The sequence below is a fragment of the Corvus moneduloides genome, chromosome Z (assembly GCF_009650955.1).
Source record: "Corvus moneduloides isolate bCorMon1 chromosome Z, bCorMon1.pri, whole genome shotgun sequence".
Taxonomy (NCBI): Eukaryota; Metazoa; Chordata; class Aves; order Passeriformes; family Corvidae; genus Corvus; species Corvus moneduloides.
The window spans coordinates 2,191,511-2,211,866 of NC_045511.1; the positions used below are offsets into that span (position 1 = coordinate 2,191,511).

General features: G+C 39.5%; 1 protein-coding gene across 1 annotated transcript; it reads right to left on the reverse strand.

Annotated features, from left to right (window-relative positions):
- Positions 1 to 270: 270 nt before the first annotated feature.
- Positions 271 to 19,419, reverse strand: SLC30A5 (solute carrier family 30 member 5). The gene is made up of 16 exons (XM_032096063.1): positions 19,138 to 19,419; positions 18,850 to 18,972; positions 16,361 to 16,427; positions 14,949 to 15,034; positions 13,476 to 13,563; positions 11,637 to 11,724; positions 10,759 to 10,835; positions 9,485 to 9,655; positions 8,561 to 8,849; positions 7,990 to 8,198; positions 6,825 to 6,982; positions 6,076 to 6,205; positions 5,445 to 5,670; positions 3,865 to 4,091; positions 1,814 to 1,942; positions 271 to 1,232 (listed from the first exon to the last, which is right to left on the reverse strand). Exons 1-16 carry the CDS (start codon positions 19,209 to 19,211, stop codon positions 1,062 to 1,064), a joined length of 2,313 nt encoding a protein of 770 aa, XP_031951954.1. The 5' UTR covers positions 19,212 to 19,419; the 3' UTR covers positions 271 to 1,061.
- Positions 19,420 to 20,356: the final 937 nt, after the last annotated feature.

The following is a 20,356-nucleotide window of genomic DNA, read 5'->3' on the forward strand; positions in this document are numbered from 1 at the left end:
AGATTTGTTTTCTTTGCAGTATTAAGTCCTCATCCATAATTCTTTCTTAAAGACGCTCTCTTTCACTTTCCAGTCAAGAAGTCTCAATTTACTGTTCATTTCAGCAACTTGTCAAGTCTAAGACTACTGTTGCAGTTTAGCATTCTAAACCTGAACTTCTTCCCTGGGTAATCCAGGAGGTACAGTTGACTACAGTACACATGCAGCTATCATGGTATTACTAAAAAAAATCAAGTAAAGTACAGGATAACATATCTTGAAGAGATGAAGTTTGGTTGAGTGCTAGGATGCTCACTGATTTATTAATTCTAGCCTTCAAACTTAGCATTTGCAGTTATTCATACAAAAAGTACAAAAGATTTATTTTACAGAGTGGTTTATGATTCTGAGTCTTCCCAGGAAAGAGAAAAGTATCTTCATTTTTCCCCCTTCCTTATTTCTCACTGTTAAATCTGTGGATTCCTCTTCTTAAAAAAAATAGTTCAATACAAATGCAAAATGGTAATGTATATTTGCTCTGGTGCATTAAGTGTAGAAATCAGATTTGTATGCTGAGACATAATGTAAAAACTGTATATTTATGCAAAACACAGGATTTCATGTTTTTTACTCCCCATAATAAACTTTTTTTTCATTCCAAGAGTCTTCAAGCTATCCTTTAAAGGAAAAATATTTCCCAGTTGATTATGTTTGCATTCCAATATAAACTACTTCTATTTCTGACTGCTAACAAGAAATTACAAAACCGATGTTCCACACTTGAAAGAAAGTATGGAATATATCTGTGCTCATCTACAATTTGCAAGACTTCTGTTTAATAAACACCAAGTATAGTATATAGGATTTTGACTATTTTCACATATACAGCAAATACTCAAGTCCTTCTTATTTCCTTTATAAAAGCATCTCAATCCAATTAACAAAGATAGTACACTTACAAAAATTCGAATATATAGTACATTTGTTTCTGTACATGTATGTGCAAGATTTCCTGGCAAAAATACAATAGGGAATCCAACAGTTTGACCATTTACATCTCCTTTGGCAAATAAAACTTTGTATCACATGATGTAAGTACCATCTTTGTAGTATTTCATGGATTCTAGTTGCTGAGTCATTGCGAGAACATCCTGAAATCCTGTACTGAGTCCGGACATGTGTTGAAAATAAGCTTCCTTCTCCACTTGGACAGTTAAGTTGTTTACGCCAGCATCTTTCAGAATTGCTGTGACCTGAACAGAATGGTACAGTTAACATCAGCATTGTACTTCATATGTATCTCACAGTAACTTGCAGTATTCTGGCTCTGAAATGCTGTAAACATCACCCCCCCCCCCGCATACCACTGTGAAGAATTCAACTCTCTGGAAAGCAAAGAGTACCTTAAGAGGGTATGGCTTTGCAACTTCTGCACACTGGGTGCGTAAGGAAATATGTATCTTTTTAAGGAAAAGAGAAACCCACGGCAGACAGGTAGTGGATATCCAGTTATAAATGCGTGATTAGCATCCAGATATCCCTACTGTTTATTCCCTGTTTTGCAGGCCTGTTTTTCCACCTCCCCTTTTTTTCTCAGAGCAGATATAGTGCGACTTTCACCAGTGAGTGTTTTGGCAGATGTTCTAGAAAACAACTCTTTACACAGCTAATTTCAAGCTAGCAGGCAAGGAGCAGTACAGCGTTAGAGATCAGCTCTCAGACAGTAATGGAGAACTACAAAAAAAAATCATACGTGTCAGCTTGAAACTTCGGTCTATGACTGAAAGGGAGTTGTTGAGTAGGAAATTAAGAGTCTAAAAACCTTGCACTTTACCTGCTGTACAATTCTCTGTTCCATCACATCTGATACTACTTGCACATGTACTGTGCCTGCCACAACAGTTGCAGAGTGACACCAAAAGTGAGGATCTCTGTAGGATATGACTCCCTCTATTTTTTGAATCTGTGAAGAAATTTCATTAGCAACAATTAAGTAATTTTAAACTTGTATATGTACATGGATATTGGTGGATAATATTTTACAAGGAAACAAAACTGTGTAGCACAGCAGCTTTCCAAATAAGCTATACTCAGAAATATCTTGTTTTGAAAGGTCGGTCATCTTGCTACTACTGTAAAATTCTAGAAGGTAAAAGTCAAACTAAATGAAAACCCCAGAAGATCAATGCTAAACAGGATGAGGAAAAAAATCCCCTGATTTAGTAAACAGATCACAGGAACATATATGGATAGACTAATCAGAATGCTGGTTTGGCATCTACCAGTGCACTTGTTACCTCACTGTTTAGCAGCTATATTTAGTTACCATAGCTGAACTTAATTCAGAGACATAACTTCTTTTCCATAATTTATGATTTTTTCAAATTGATCTTTGTTCTGGATTGGCTGTGATGGTTTTTCAGAGCAGCTGGTAAGGTGCTGTGTTTTGGATTTCTGCCGAAAACCTTTTTGATAACACACCAATGTGTGTTATCACACCAGCTATTGCTGGAGTGTTCTGGCTTTCTCTTTGCTATCCGACAGTTTCAAGGCTTTGTATTTTTCCCACTTTGCCCTTGCCCTAGTGGGTAGGCTGGGGATGGACAAGAAGTAGGGAGGTGACACAGCCAGGGCAGCTGACCCAAGTTGTCCACAGGAACACTGCATGCCATATAACACCGTGTTCAGCAGTAAAAGCTGGGGTAGAGAATGAAGTGGGGATTCTGGCTTCCAAGGTGGCTGTTGTTTGGAGACCGTCTGGGTATCGGTCTGCTTGAGGGAGGTGGTACACCACTTTTTCTTCCTTTTTTCCACTGCTCTTCCTTCACCTGTTAAATTGTTCCTGAGTTTTCTTGCTTATGCTCCCCTGACCCACTAGCAGTGGTGGTGGTGGGAAAGGAGGGGAGTGAGCAAGTGGCTGTATGGATATCTGGCTGCTGGCCGAGGTCAACCTACAGCAAGCACACTGTTTTACTGTGATGTAATTTTTAAAATGCTTTCCTTCTATTTTTTAATGAACTGGCCTTTGATTGTTCTCAAAAAGTACTTTCTTCTTCTCCAGTCTCTCAGAATTAGTCTTCCTTCATGAAAAAGTGAAACCACACTCTGCACCTTACTTTCCTTTCGCTACATAAAAAATCTCTCCCAGACAATTCCCATTCTCTTCTTTCTCATGCAGACAAGAACATACTTCCCCCTCTACTAACTGACAGGACACCATAAGCATACTCTTCCTTGAAGCCTCTAGTTGATAGCATCCTCAAAGAACTTTTAACTCATTCTTTTACAGAGAGGAGTTCTCCACACTGAGGTCCACACTATGATTCTGGTCAGGAACTTCAAATGAAGCAATAGCAAAGACTAGGTACAGCCTCACAGCTGATGCCATACTGCACCAGACAGGAAGAGAACAGACTAGAAACAGAAGGTAATTAGAAAGAAACAGCTCTTTCTTTGCCATCCTACCTACTGTGAACCAGTATACCCTTCATGATACGGACAAATCAGAAACCTTGACATTACAAGCTCATTATATAATCCTGTAGCCTGAATGTTCGTAAGTTTAAAAAGGCAGGTTTGGGGAAGTGCCATATTACTTTCTTAGTACTACAGTGTGGTACATTTACCACACTGTTACCATACTTGTCTGAAATCATGGGCTACTCATAAAAGCAAAAAACAATGGAAGTCTTTTTAGCTGCAAACCCACTTTTATCATTAGAACTAGTCATTTTGTCACTTCTCTGCAAAATAGATTTTAAACAACCTGAGACATGAAGTTGTCTAAGGCAACAGAAGCTGTCTGACCAAACGGCTTGAGTTTAATAATCATTAAAAACAGTTACAGCTTTGTATGTTTGTATACGAAAACGTTTATAATTTTACCTTTTCCAAAGCAGCATGCAGATCTTTTTCCTGCTCTGGAGGTATCCTCAACAAAAGCACTTGACAGGCATCTTTCAATAGTGGGATAACACTAAGAAAAATCAATGTAGCAATAAAGAGAGAGCAGAGTGGATCAGCTATGAGCCATCCAAATTGCTGAATAAATATCGTGGATACAATAACACCAACACTGCCAAGAGTGTCTGCTAACACATGCAGAAACACACCTAAAACCAAAACAAACAAAGTAATTAACAGTTCTGTCTAAAATGTACATATATGTTCAACAGCAGAAACTTAGTAAGGCTTACTAAATATCCTCAAACAGAGATGACTCTCTGCCTAACCTGGGACAAAATACACTAAATATTTCGCTTTTGTAATGTTTAATTACAAATTAATGTAAAAACAATTTTTACTCTATAGGGCAATGATCTAGGTAGGCATCCACAGACTAAAGTATATGAGAATAGTCTGTAAATTGTTAGTGGGATTTGTACAATATAGCATAATCATTTAACACTGTACATAAGGACTCATTGATCCTTAATGGAGAGTTAAAAGATCAGTGTACATGCATTGACTTGCTCATGTGGACACACATGAATGTACTGGTTGGTTTTTGTATGCCAATTCTACTCCAATTTTACAAGAGCATTGTCTTTGCGCTACTGCTATGAATGTTATACCTTCTACTGCTTTAATTGTGGGTTCATTCTCAAGGTACACTCAATGGGCATAGAAAAATACTCTCCAACCATTGGTAAGATTAGTGCTAGTTAAGTGTCAGGATTTTAAAGAATATTGAAACATGAGTATAGACAGACTTTACAAAAATGACAGACATAATGAATATGAATAATCAGGATAACCAACTGAGTTAAGACATAAAATAACCTATGAAGCATGAGACTATTTACCATATTCTGACAAGCTTACACAGAAAACATCATTCCTTCATAGGTTTTTTTTATAAGCCAGACAGTTGGTAAATAACTACTTTCTAAATACTAGAGAAAAAATCCTATGCTGAAGTTTTATATAGAGTGCCCTTCTCAGTTAGCTTATGATTTTTGATTTGGAAGTTTTTCTTTAGCACCTTATCTTCTGAATCACAAATAAAAGCGTATTCTATTCTTGGTCTGTATTTTTTCTCCTGCTTCTTATCCCCTTCCCTGGTTTTTACAACCAGCTGTCACATGACACCTAGAAGCATGGTAGCATCTTTATAATAATAGAGACCTTGTACCTTCATTTCCAGTTTGAACTTAGAAATGAGGACTTTAAGCTTTTTGACTATGGTTTACAGTGATCTTTATTATGTTAGTGAAGACTGTAGATTACTGCTTTTTATTGTTCCTTATGTATTAAAGATATATGCATAGAAACATTTAAAGTTTCTTCAAGTTAAATTCATTAATGGTTTGAGCAATTCCTGTATAGCACATTTAATGGCTGTCAGATCACTCCTTGAGAGCACTTTTTAGATTGATGCATAGTACTGCACAGGTCTGATTCTGAAAATCTTCAGTCCCCTAGAAATCATGTACATCACTTATGATTCAACAGTCTGTACTTGCCTCTCATGTTGGTGTTCATGCCTCCTCCAGAGGATCCATGAGAATGTCCATGGCTGTGGCCATGGTCACTGTGGGAATGGCCGTGCCCGTGGCTGTGGCTGTGGCCATGGTGAGAATGGCTGTGATCATGTGCAGGACAGCCTCCTCGAGAAGCCCCGTGGGAGTGAGCGTGGCTGAAGGCACAGATACCAACAAGGTTTACAATCAGCCCTCCAACAGAAACCGGCTGTGAGAGGGAGAAAAGTCTTTCACTTCACTGCATCCTCACAGGTATTCAAACTCATTTTCTAGAACAAACTTATTTTTCTAGAACCAGAAACACCATGCACTTAATTAAGGAAAACTGTGGAAGTCCACAACTTCTCTGGGCAACCTGTTCCAGTGCCTTACCGCCTTCACAGTAAAGAATTCCTTCCTAATATCTAATTCATTCCTAGTATCTAATCTATACGTACCCTGCTTCAGTTTGAAGCCATTCCCTCTTGTCCTGTCGCTAAATGCCCTGGTAAAAAGTCCCTCTCCAGCTCTCCTGAAAGCTCCCTTCAGATACTGGAAGGACTAACACCCTGGAGATAAACATAAATTAACCATTAACTGCAAAACTACACTGAAACAGAAGGACAAAACTTACAGTTAGCATGTTTGTATCTATGTCTGGAGGATCCACCAGTCTAGCCACTGATTCCATGAAGACAAAGAAAGCAATCACCATCAGAAAGAGGCCATTAATAAATCCAGAGAGAATTTCTACACGTCCATACCTGAAAGTAAATACACATACTTTTGAGAGTGAAGAATAGGTACTCTGAGCAAATGTCAAAGTTATAATAAATAAAGTTATAATTCTTTTAATACAGCATTAAGATTGCTATGATTTTTTTCCTCAATGTCACGGAATCGCGCCTGAATTTCTAAGTTATTTTTTTTCTGATCAAGAGGTTGCCAGTTTCCAACTGTCCAAACTCCATTAGGATAAAGCAGTATAGAAGAATTCTCTTAAATATACTGCCCATTCAGGGCTTCAAATTGCTAAACTGTTATGCAAACATATAAGTTTAATTATATCAGCTGAATCTAGATCTTCATGTGAACACTGATTTTTAACATAGATTTTTGTTTGACATAAACGCATAGAATGAGGTAACTTCTAAATGATATTCACATTGATAGAAGTTTTACTTGTAGAGGTAAGTGAAAATTACATTTCAGACATATTTTTTGCAGAGGTAAGAAGAGAATAGCATGAGCACAAATAGAACAGAAGAGACACAGTGAAAAGCCCACAGAAGCATGCATTAGTAAAATATCCCAAACAAGGACATTTTGAAAATGAGCAAGAATTAAGTTTCAAATAGTCCTTAAAGAACCCAAGATACATACCCATATGAAAATATGCGAGTTGCTTTCCACCTTGTCATCAGAGCTGCAAAAAGCCCCATCACTAACGCAGAACAATCAAAAAGCATGTGAAAGCCGTCAGAAATAAGACCAAGGCTATTGGTCCATACTCCATAAAAAAGCTCCACAAAAGTGAAAGCCTAAAACAAAATAAGAGTTTTAATTTTTCAAATATTAACTTCTATATTAATGTTTTTGTAGATAGAAGGATATTCTTTTCACAGAACCCTCAATATTTTTCAGAGCTATTGTTCAAAGTATTTCTAGACCATTTTTTCTCTCCTCCAGTGAAATCCGTGACGCATTCCAAGTCTATGAAGAGACATTTTTGAACCTACTCTCCTTAAAGCCTCACACATAAAAACCCAACTCTTTACAGGAGTGAATTTAAGTTTTCATTTTGAATTTTAAACTAACATTCTGCAGACAAAATTCTAAGCATTTTATCATTAAAAATGGAAGAGCTCTGATCTGACATATCATTAGTGTAAAAGTAATGCTGTCTATAAATCTGTTATGCCAACATTTTCTCCACCAGTAAGTTGACTGTTTAAATCTTAGGAACTGATTTTGAGAAGGATACACAAGGAATCATTTTTAATACATACATTTACCACATATATTTTACTACTATTAATTCATCTGCCTAAAAACTTTTTTCCAATCTTTCATATTCCATAATGGAATTCCTTACAGTTAACAAGGATACTTCAAGTTTCTCCCCTTATTTTCCTGGAGATCTTTACAAATGAGGTTCTATCAAATTTGATACTGCATCATCTTTTCCTTTCAAGAAAGAGAAGCTAGAAATAAAACTAGCCTACTCCAAAATGACCCTAATCAATCCCACACCTTCTATTTTGTCGTCCCCATCCTTGAAGACCTTATCAGTTTCACCTTATCTGCTGGCAACATTGAAGTCAACCTTAAACATACTGTCATACACATATTCAGTTACTGGTGCAACCCTTATACATAGAACCAGTGTGACACTGTGACAATAAAACAGTGACCACTAATTAAATTACTCTATCAAAGGTCACTGTCAAACCAGTTGATTATGGGAATCTTTTAAGGAATGACTCTTCTTATTGTATTATATATGCACTACTGTGATTGGTTTGAAGAAAAAAAGCCATGCACTTACCAGATTTAGGCACAAGAAATAGAAGATCTGCCTAGAATCATACTCTTCAAGGATTTGTTTCAGTGACTCCTTAATAAACCGGGGCAATGACTGAGAGCTCTGCTGTAACGCATCACCCATGAAGTTATAGAGAGGAGTGCCTTCAGGGGAATAGCCAATAAGGGTACCCTTCTGCCCTTTCCTGGAGGGGGAGGACAGGATATTGGCAGCTGCAAGGAAAGTATTGAAGTTTTTGTTGCTGTTTCTAAGCTTCACAGCTAGTTTATACTGTGTTTAATCAACAATCAAAGTTTACATGAAGTTTGCAGGCAACAAAGTGATTGTCAACTTCATCTTGAGATTTATCATTAGATTTCATTGCTATGTAAAATTAGATCATCACTTCCACAAAAGATCTATCACATTCCTTTTTTTTCTTCCCGACAGACAGTAAAAGAGTGAAAAGCTACAGGCTGCCTTATTCAAAAGAATCCATAAAAGCTCATCCAAAAGAATTCCGCACACCTCAATTTTCTAACTGGCCTTCCAGTTACACAAGACCACAGATTTAACCACAATTTAGAATACGTACATAAAAAGAAGAAGACAGCACTCACTACCACCCCTCCAGAAAGAACATGCTCTGTGCTTTCATGGTGAGGTGGCTTGTTCATAGCTCGTAGCTGGTCTGTTATTGGATGTGTCCAAAAGTTGCCAAAAAGCAGTGCACTAATGAAAATAAGAAAGGATCCGTATCGAGCACACGTGGAAGCTTCCATCTTCACAGAGCATATGGACTCCACATAGAAATCCAGGATCACAACAAAGAAGATGACTGTTACGAAAGGCATGATGAGAGAAGACCAAGACTCTACTTTACTCTGCAACAAAAAATAAATTTCAAACAGGACTGCTCACCAGAAGAGTGATTGTATTTATAGCATTAAAGCTCATTAACTTGAATTACAAGTGTTTTCACTAATCCATAAAACATAAATACTTTTAGACTTTATCATATAAACACATCATTCCAGATATAGAAAGAGACATAGGTCTAAAGTGCACTAAAGTACTTTATTTTAAATACTTTCACATTCTTAAAAGGAATACCATATGCAATGCCATGGTTGCAAAGGCCCACTCTCCCTATGCATGCAGGCAGAAAGAGCATTTTTTAAAATGACAATAAATAATCTACTTCTTAGGGATAAAAGAGCGCTGTATTTATATAGTCATTAATGCTTGTGAAAAGTTAGTAGATGAACTCAAGATAAAATTTCTGAACTAGAAGGATGAAATACAGTTATCACACAAAAGAGGAAATTAAAGTATCACACAGATAGTATCACACAAAAACAAATATAGAAGAAAAGCGTAATGGAAAAAATTCAAACAAAGCTTACTAAAAAATAAAGACAGCAACTTTGGTAATTTTAAAGGTATCTTAAAGGAAATATTTAAATTGCACTTCAAAAGCATTTAAAAATAAAATTTATCTTTGTATTTATTACCTTACCTCTGTTGTCAGAGAGAGAACAATAACCCACGGGCACAAAAGAAGGACGGAAACAAGATGAGACAAAGCTTGAAGACGCTTGGCTCCACCTACATCCACAGATAGTTTTCGGGATGCCATGTGAAAACCAACCTTACAGCACAATGCGAGTACCAGAAGCAGTACTCCACCCTGGAGACATAAAGGGATTCCATTAGCATTTCTTAAGTACCAAAAACCTCACTCCAAACACAGTGACACATGGAGAGAAGATTAATGTGCTTTTCTTAACCTGACAACAAAAACCAAAACTAGGATAGCTTAGCACTATTCCCAACAGCCTAATATGAGCTGAATTTTAAAACTCTCGATAGTGTTCGTTGGCATACACCAGCAGCAAAACGGTAGCAAACACCACCTGAGGAAGAAAAATCACTCAAAGCTTGTTTTTTCCATCTTCCATTATTAAAAGTGTGTTGAAAGCATACATAAACCCGCAAAGGTTCACATATCTTGTCCTCTAGACCTTTCATAACCTTTTCATCTACTTACCTTTGATCATATTGTATCACATTTCTTTACAATATACTCTTTCAAAATTGTTCTGTAAATTAATTACAAGATACACAGCATCTCATCTCCCTTAGATCACACTTGCTTTTGTGCACCATTAACCAGTCCTTCTAACATTTGGTTTATTTTTATAGTAACACTTTCTCAGTTGCTCCACATCTTTTTTCTGTTTTAGTCCTTAATGAAGCCACTTCAGCAAGACTAAGCTAACACAACTCAATCAGCCAGGTAACCCCATATAGTAAGGTTATGATAGACAGCTATTCATACCACCAATTACAACTGGACTATCTTACTGAGAGGTATCAGAATCTGGGTCTTCAAATACCAGTTTAATGTAAAGGAAAAACTAGGGAAAGCTCAAGATGCACCAACAAAACACAGGCAACAAAAGTAAGAAATGGCTTGTACACAAAGCATTATAAAAATCCAGAACACTGATGACAGAATATTTCATGGTAATTTTAACGAGACTTTTTAGATTATGCACTACAGTGAAGTCCTTACCAGCTTTAGAGGTTGAATATTACATGGTTTAGCTTGCTTTATTGAAGCTCTTCATACTCTGATCAGTATGTAAAAATTACAGTGCTAGTTCAGTTCCAATATGGGGTGGGGATGTTCAACCTTTTGGTTTTCATTCCGGCATGGATTAGCTCTGAGCTGGTGAATATCTTACCTACAAAACTTTAGACAGATATTCTAAAATACTTGTTATTTACCTTGTGATCTGCAACACCCAGGAAAGCAATGATTGTATACAGAACGTGAGTGAGAGCACTGTCATGATGCCCCTCAGCTAAATAAAAAATTAAGGAAGAGTTTCATTTGATTTTCTTTTTTTTTTTTTTTAACCAGGAACAACAAGAATACGCAAAGGTAGCAGAACACAGAAAGCAGATGTAAGCAAACTGAGCTTTATGGTGTGTTGGCATGTGCAGGACAACCAGGAGATTGCGCCCAGCCCTCAGCATGGGTTTGTGAAAGGCAGGTCCTGACTGACCAACCTGATCTTCTATGACAATGTGACCTGCCTAGTGAATGAAGGAAAAGCTGTGGATGCGTGGGCTCCAGTAAAGCCTTGGACACCATTTCCCACACAATCTTCCCAGAGAAACCAGCTGCTCCTGGCTTGGACAGGTGCACGTTCACTGTGTAAAAAACCGTCTGGATGGCTGGGCCCAGAGTGGTGATTTGTGGAGTTACATCCAGCTGCTGTTCAGTCACCAGCGCTGTTCCCCAGGGCTCAGTACTGGGGCCAGTCCTGTTTTATACCTTTATCAGTGATCTGAGGAAGGGGATCAAGTGCATCCTCAGGCAGTTGACAGGTGACACCAAGCTCGGTGGCAGTGTTGATCTTTTCTTCACAGAAAGGATTATCAAACACTGAAACAGGGTGCCTAGCGAAGTGGCTGAGTGAACATCTCTGGCAGCTCTTAAAAGACATAAAGACGTAGCACTTAGGGACACGATTTAGTGGTGTGCTTGGCAGTGCTGGGTAAACACTCGAATTATAATTTAATTCAGTACACTCAATTTCACATTTTCTCTGCTCCAGTAGTAAGAGTCACTTGCTGTTACACGTAACAAGAAAGGATACGATGTTCTGCTATTTTAGCCATGAGGTCATCATTATCAAAAAGTAGTAAGCAGATGACAGCTATGATGAAAAATGCAGCACCTCTTGTCTGTAAAAAAACCAAACAAACAATAAACAACCAAACAACAAAAACCCCTAAGTATTTCTACAATCTGCTACAATAGATTACTATCAAAAAATCCAGGAAGTAAGTCCCCTCCTTCCCTGCTTCCTGATCTATGTAACATATTGCAGAAAGAAAACCATGAATGAAACCCCTATTATTTTTAAGAAAGTGACCATGACAATATCATTTCACATTTTTTCTGATTTTCAGACTTACCAGATAACTCAGGACACATCACCACTGTAGCAAGCTAGAAGCTGGTATCCTACAAACTTTAAGTGTGATTACTTTCTTCTTCATGGTGTGTTTCTGCCTGCCAGAATGGACTGCTACTTCAGCCTGATGATTCAATGTTTTGTAGCTTCAATGAGCTACAAACAAGATCTGTACAAACGACTGAATTTTGTCTTACAGGACCTAAAGGCTAGGGAATTATGCAAAGACTAAGGGAAAGAACAGCTCTGAGGTGCTTTTGTGGGGAAAGGACAGAGGTAGTGATGAAATCCCAGCTCCCACAGCTTTCACCACCCAGATTTAAACCACTGCAATTTTTGGTATTCATTATCTTAGCTACATACTGAGCTCTGTGTCTGAAAAATACTATTACAATCTTCTAAAGTCCAATAGAGCTATCACATTCTTGTTTCAGAAAGTTATCTGATCAGTTCATTTCATAAAGCTGAAACGTTCAGAGGACAGGGTTATTGCTCCCTTGTTTCTGCTGCCTTAAGATATGCAGCTTAATTACCAAATGTGGCCCACTAAGATACAGATTGACAAAGAATCTCTGAAGCTCTACATCTATCCTTTTGGTAGCTGGCTGGAGAAAATAATTTGTCTTCAGCATGATCTTCATGCTGGATGCCCTAAGCTTCTCAATTTGCATGGGGTGAGCATAGAGTTGTCAGTGCAGATGACTGTGACTTTACTCTAAGGCTGCCTGAAAGTGCTTAGGGGATTCCAGTGCAGTTATGAGACACAGATTTCAGAACTTACAGCCTGAGATGGTACCAAAGTTGAGACTTCCCTTCTAGCCTCAGGTATATAACAGCAGGTATTTTCCTCCACCTGTTACTGTTTTTGAGTGAAAGTGCTCAAAACTGCTAGGTATTGGGATAAGTTCATTCAATTTAGGGCTGATTGGGCACATTTAGAGAACACCTTGCAAAAGTATGTACAGCGGGACTGGAGACAGAGCACGCCTCAAGTATAGGTCTTCAGTTAAATGAAAGGGCCTAAGTATTCAGCACACACAGGATCATGTAGACATAAAAGTACTTAAGAGAACTTCCTGGCAGAAAGAAATGATGTATGTGAAAAGCTAAACACACTGAAGATTCTAGGCCAGGAACTGGAGACTGTATTGCTGGACTTCAATGTCTAAGGGTCAGGACCACTACATGCACGATGTTCTTTTGCCAGTTTGAACCCAAAATCCCATTACAAAGAATGCTGAAGCGCAAAAATAATTCTCAAGGTTCTTTTCTGCCCATAAACAGAAAAACTTCTCAGGTATCTGCCATGGATATCCAACACCTTCACGTACTGGTTCCCTCTCAATGCCATATTTATTAATTCAAGTAGTACATCTTAAAATTCCACCACTAATTAAACTAAAAAAGCACGTATTTCTATGAACATGGATCTGAACCACAGTTTGCTTCAGGTAAAGAAGTACTTGAATTTATAGGATTCAGTATGTTTTACGTTTGGTAAAATAGATTTTTAAATACCTTTGCTGGTCCTCCACCTGAGCTTGTGAACAAGACACTAAGGAGTGACAGCACAACCACATCACTGTGCTCAAACAGTAACAACGTTCTATAAAAAAGTGAAATAAATACTCCATTTACCATGAGTTTACCTCACAACCTTGATATACACTATTTCAGCTAAAATTAATGACACAACGAAGATTTATCCTGTGATTACAACAGCAGGTTTAAGCAATTAAAAAGAATAAACACAGATCAATTTCCCTTCACCAGCAATAGATCTAGCTGCAGACATTTATACATGTTACAAAACAAGAACTTCCTAAATCAAGGAACAGATTAAAATTATTAATTTACAAATAACTTTAAATTGTATTTTCTTCTAACAACACAAGATACTAACTTACTCAAGATGGACTTAATATTCCCACTACAATACCTCCTCTAAACCAGCTTCTGCTCCCAGAGAAAAAAAGACATCCTGTTCTGTTGCATGGCATTCTGTTTATTGAGGGGCTGATAACCTAGTAGCTTATGCCAAAACCTCTTAATTGCTCAAAATAAAAAAGTCTAGCTGACACACTACCTCCTTGACACAGCAAAGGCTGCCTAACAAGCTGTAATGACAGCTTTTCTGAGCAGAACATGGAAGTAATTATTGCTGTCAAGTTTACCAAGTGCTTTTGCAATCCTCTGCATAGCAATACAACATGCTAGGACCCATGTAAGTGGTTCTGTTTGGGCAGGCTGCCAGCATCCAGAAAGATATGAGAGTAATAACTTAATCACAGCATTATTACTCTCAGGTATGCCTTCTCCTGTGTAGATGATAAAACTTCACATTCATAAATGTATAATTTAAGGCTTTACTTTCCTCTCTCTCGTGAAACATGCTTTCCAATATATTAACCTTCATTTTTGTAAGTTTAGCTACTCTTGTATAATTACTCAGTCAACAGTGCTAACACACAGCACAAATGGTTTTATCTGTACATGCACTAATGTTACCCAATTTCAACACAGAGCACACAGCCAACCAGATAAAGAAGTACCCCGCAACCAGTGCAGAAATTGATTCTATTTGCCTGTCAAAGGAATACCAGCTGCTAGCACTAGCCGTCAAGCCATGGACTCCAAACAGGTAAATAAACAATTGGCATTACACTAATGGCAGGGAAATGACAAAAAATACATTCTGTGACCTTGATGTATCACTCACATCAAGTGTTTAAGCATTACCAAGAATTTCACTGGCATCTCATAAAAGAAGCAGTGAAGAAAATTACACACTTAAATACCTACAGAAAGTATATGTACTTTTTTCCAAGCACTAAAGATTTCACAGGAAAATTCATAAGGATTCAATAAATTTTCGAAATATACATTAAGTGGCTAGCAGCATGATCTGACGGACAGAAAACAAAAAGCAAAGGAGCAAGACAGGGAAGGATCACAAAAGAAAAACAGTATTTACAGTAAATATGTATTTACCTCAGTGGTCCACAAAGAGTGAGGCCAAAAAACCACAAGAGTGAAATGATACATCCAACAACAGCATGCTTAAAAATTTTGATCCACTACAAAAGAAAGGTATTTCATTATCATTTTCTCCAGAGTTTCACAATAAACACCCTATTACTAGCATTGTTTTAACACAATTGTTTTAACACAATTTCCCCCTAGAAATTGAGGGGAAGATATGTGCTTTGTAAGTTCTATAATTACAATTTTAAAGTATGATTGTCTTCTTAGCTACTTTGCCAGGCAACTAAGATTTATTTGGACATACTGTGAACCAGAATTTTTTTTTCTACCACAGTACTAGATTCTGTAACATTGTTTGCGTTCTCTTCAACAAAAAGCCTGAAAAATGGTTGAAAAAAATAGCAAGTCCATTTACCTACTTTTTAATCTATTGTATATATTGGATAAACATAAAAAGAACTAGATAAATCATACAAAATTGAGACTAAGACCTTATGCTTACAAATATTTATGTGTATGTTAAATTCTTTCTTCAGGAAGCAGGCTGTAATTCAGATATTCAATACATTATTAACTTTAAATGCAAGTTTTAGAAGAAAAGAAATTAATTTTGGAAAGATGTTAAACAAGACAAAGTACCTACAACAAATATAATATCTTCGAAATCTAGAATTTAAATTTTTTTAGCAACAGTAAAACCATGTATGGACAGATTTTTCTGAATTCAAATCACAGATGCCATTTATTCCTATTCACATTTTTAAAATTCTGCTATACATATCTAGTCATGAAAGCAGCTGACACAAGGAACACTTTGAGCCTTTCCTTCAGATTCTGTCTACTTAGCGTACACACTGGATCAAGTTTTTGCACACATAATTACATAAATCCAAGATGAATATGAAGCAGGTGAAGAAAATTTATTTCTTACAAATCAGCAGGTTCCAACCCGACCCCACTCTCAACTCCTTGGGATACTGGGAACTCACAAAGGTTTGACAAGCAGTTAGATCAGGCCCTCATCACATGCAGAAAGGACTCTTCTGTTCTGAGGGACAAGACTGGAGCATTTCAACATTCTGGCAGTCCAGAAATTGCCTGTCTAACTGTCAAAGTCAGCTAAGTAGACTTAGCTTTTTGACTAAGCTTAAGACTCTTTTTGAAAATCCACTCCTCAAAGTAGATGCTTGAATGGCAATAAGGACCAGTCTTTTCACTACACTCTCAAAAGAAGCTGACAAAAGCTAAGAACATTGAGTGTTTTAGCCCACAAGACACTGAGCTAGTTGCACACCTCTAGAAACTGTAACCACATCTTTTAAGTGGAGTAATCTTTGTTCCCCTTTCACTTTTGGCAAAAGCCATATTGCCAAGAATATTTACAAAGATGCAAGTCACTCTTAGATATGTCAACTCACCTGACGCTTGGTTACCACTTTTCCAGAAGAAAACGGTTTTTGGAACAAAACCATAAAAAAAGCAGACCTGTCAAAAGGAGAAAGTTTTGTCTATTAGTGTATTAGCAGTCAGCTTTTTATTCAAACCAGATCTAAACAACTAGGTCTCTCATATCTGGCTCAGTTTACAAAATGGCTTCCTCCACAATTTTTTCCATTAACAGGCCACACTGACCACATCCACTGATTTTATTTTCCCTGCTGCATTACCAGTGTCAAATACCAGTACTACAATGATGACAATGAACTTCAGTTCTGGTCAACTTCAAATGCCAGTTCTCGAGAAAATGGCTAATAAGAAGTCGACTTGTTATTTACAAAAGTCAAAATAACTGATCTCAGAAGTTTTGAAGAGAAATAATACTGATTTTTATTAGCAAGATAGATATACCAAAAGGCTTACTCATATATAGAATGCTGAATACACAGTCCTGTAGGAATAGAAGACACAGCACACAACTTTTTCAAGTGGGATCAAAAGTGACGGGCAAAAAAAAAACCTATGGTGCAAGAGAGAAGTCCAGAAATGTACATGAATATGAAATAAAAGGAAAAAACAGGAGTTCCAACTGTTCCAACTCTGTCAAGTTTATTACATTAATGCTCCTCTACATCTCATCAAGTAAACAGGAAGCAGGATTTTGTCTGCAAAGGTTGTTTCTGCGTGTTTGCTATCAGCTTTCATACCTCAGCCCTCAATCTGGGAAAAACAACAACTGAATCTGATAAGAACTACAGGAACACAAACTATAAAAAAGAAAGCTTATCCTCTACACCCTTGTTAACAGAATTTGGATGTGCCCAAGTGTCCTGGTTTCAGCTTGGACTGAGATATTTTTTTCTCAGTAGCTGCTACTCCAGTGCTACTGCTGGTGCAGTGCTGTGTTTTGGATTCAGTGTGAGAACAATGTTGATAACACAGTTTTGGTAGTTTCTTAGTACCGCTTATCCAAAATCAAGGACTTCTCAGTTTCACATGCTCTGGCAGCAAGCAGGTGCACAACAAGCTGGAAGGCAGGATGGGCTGGAGGCCTGGCCTGAACTGGCCAAAGGGACGTTCCAGACCATAAATGCCATATACTCAGTATATAAACTGAGGAAGCTATCCAGAAGGGGGGCTGATTGTGATTTGGGGGTGGGCTGGGTATCAGTCATTGTGTGGTTAGCAGTTGCATTGTACGTCACTTGTTTTTATCAAGTTTTCTCTCTCCCTTCCTTTTATTACTATATTCGGCTTATTAACTTATTAATAATTCATTAACTTGTTAATTTCAATTATTAAACTCTTCTTATCTCAACCCACGAGTTTTTCTTTTTGTTTTCCTCCTGATTCTCCTCCCTAGCCCCCTGGGATGGGGGAAAGTGAGGGCACAGTTGTGTGATACTTGATTGCCAGTTGGAGCAACAGTCACACCATGACCACCAGCACTGTGAGCACTGTCAGAGTAGGCCCACCTTTGAAGCTGGAAAAACACTGAAGTTTCTCGAGCACAGAGAGGCCTTACAGAGACATTTGGAAAGACTAGAGAGCTGGACAACTGCCAACAATATGAAATCTAACAAGAGAAAGTGCTGGATTCTCCATCTGTGGTGGGATAACCCTGCTTGTATGCACGAAGAAGGGGACAAAAGGCTGGAAGGCAGCCCCACAGAAAGAAATCTGGAGGTCTGGGTTGATGGCAAGTCGAATATAGGTCAACAAAAAGGGTCAGCTGTGTCCTGGGGTGCATTTGCATTCAAGCACAGCATCACCAGCTGCTCGAGGGACATGATTGCAATGCTCTGCAATGCACTGATGTGGTCTCAGCTCAGGTCTTGTGTGCAGTTTTAGGAGCCTCCATGCTAGAAACTGTTAGACTGTGTCTGGGGGAGGCAGCCGAGATGGTGTAAGGTCTCAAGGGCAACAGGAGTATCTGAGGTCGCTTGGTTTGCTCAGCTTAGAGAAGGCTGAGGGGCGACCTCGTGGCACCTTCCTCAGTAGAGGGGCAGGTGCTGATCTCTGGTGACCAATGACAGGGCATGAGATGGACTAACACTGCATCAGAGTAAATCCACACCGTGCATTACGGAAAGGTTCTTCACTAAGAGGGTGGCCGGCCTCCAGGTGGTAACTGGCTCTCCAGGAGTGTCACAGCTCCAAGCCTGTCAGAGCTCAAGGAGTATCTGGACAACACTCTTGATCATATGTTCAAGTTTCAGATATCTGTATGAGGAGCAGAGAGTTGGACTCAATGGACCTTATGGGTCACTTCCAACTTGAGACATTCCAAGATACTGAAATTGCAGTGAACAGAAATGTGAAGCAAAAACACTGCTATGAACTTCCCGGATTCACTATTATGCCTTCTTCTCTTCGAGTAAACGATAACAACATAATGCAGGATTACAAGTTTGATGCTGACAAAGAACCAAAGCAGTGGGGAACAAGGCTCCAACGCTTGCACACTCACCCCAGCTGCACTACGAAGATAAACTGCACGAGGTGGACCACTTTCAGGAGATCATAGGATTCAAACAGCCCCACGGCTTTCAAAACCTTGGCGAAGCACAGCAGCACGATGTACCGAGTCAGCCTGCAGAAGGAGAGAGGCCGGTTGGCACCTGCCACGCCGCCGCCCAAGCCCGGCCCCGACGCCTCAGCGGAGGCCGCCGGCACCCCCGCCTCCAGGGGGACGCGGGGCGATGCCCACTGCCCCCCTGAAGAGGGGAGGGCGGCCGCTCCCCCCCGCCGCCGTTACCGGGCGCTGGGCACATCCACAGGCCCCAGCGCGCCGCCGCCGGCCAGGGCCTGCCCGCCGTACGGCTGCTCCATGGCGGGACGGAGGGAGCGAGCTCCTGCAGGGAACGGCTGCGAGCGCTCAGGCGCGCAGGCGCGGCCCGCTTGCCCTGCGCCGGGAGCACCGCATCGCCCGCGGGCAGAGCGGCGAGACGGGAACAGGGGGAGCGGAACGGGAACGGGAGCAGCGGCACGGGAACCGGGAACGGGAAGTACGCGATGCAGAGCGCCCGCCAGCGCGCGTGCGCGCGAGCAGTGCGCAGGCGCCGCAGCGGGGGGCGGGGCCGGGGCTGTGAGGGGCGCGGCTCCCTCCCCTCGGGGCGCGGCGCGGCGCGGCGATAGCGGATTTACTTTATTTATTTATTTATTTTAAATGCAAATCAGTTTATTTTGTGTTATTATGGCACAAAGCCCTGCGCCAGTATCAAGCATCAGGAGACTGTTTCCCTGCCGACGGCTTCAAATGTCCAGTTGAAACTAATGGGAAAACTGAGAAAGAAAATTGGAAATGTCCGTATTGTGAGCTAGCTGCTTTCTTCCAGCCGTGTATCAAGCTCTCTGGTTTTGGTTCGCAACACATGATTTTTGGTACGCAGTTCAGTACTGAGGCAGGAAAAAGAAATCAAGACTGTACTGATGTATTGAATTAGCTCACCAATGGTCAGCTGCATATTGGATTTCTTTGAAACAGACTTGGGTAGAGTTTAACTAGGAAGAGATACAGAGATGGGAGCACAGAGGGGTATGACTGCTGGCAAATGAAATTTCCAGAATTTCAATAGTCAAAAATCAAAGATTTTTAAAAATTATTTAGAGATTTTCAAATTGTTCCCAGTGCAGGTGAAGACCTCAGCATGGCAAGCATAAGCATATTACGTGAAATGCCGTCTCTGCCTTGTAAAGACCCATTCAAAGTTTAATCCACAGGCCTTGTCTCCTGTCAAAAAATCCCTCAGTTAAGAACTCGGAGTCCCTGAAGCCCATGGATCAACCACAGGATGTCGATAATGTTTTTAAGTAGGGGAGGGGTGAAAAAAAGTTTTATTACGTGCCGTGTACGCTGTGTCCGGGAGATGGAGGTGTTGGCAAACAGCACAAGTGAGCGGAGCGCAAACGAGAGGCGGGAGTGGGCGGATAGCCCGGGAGCCGGGTAAGGAGACCGAGTGATGTGGAAGAAGGGA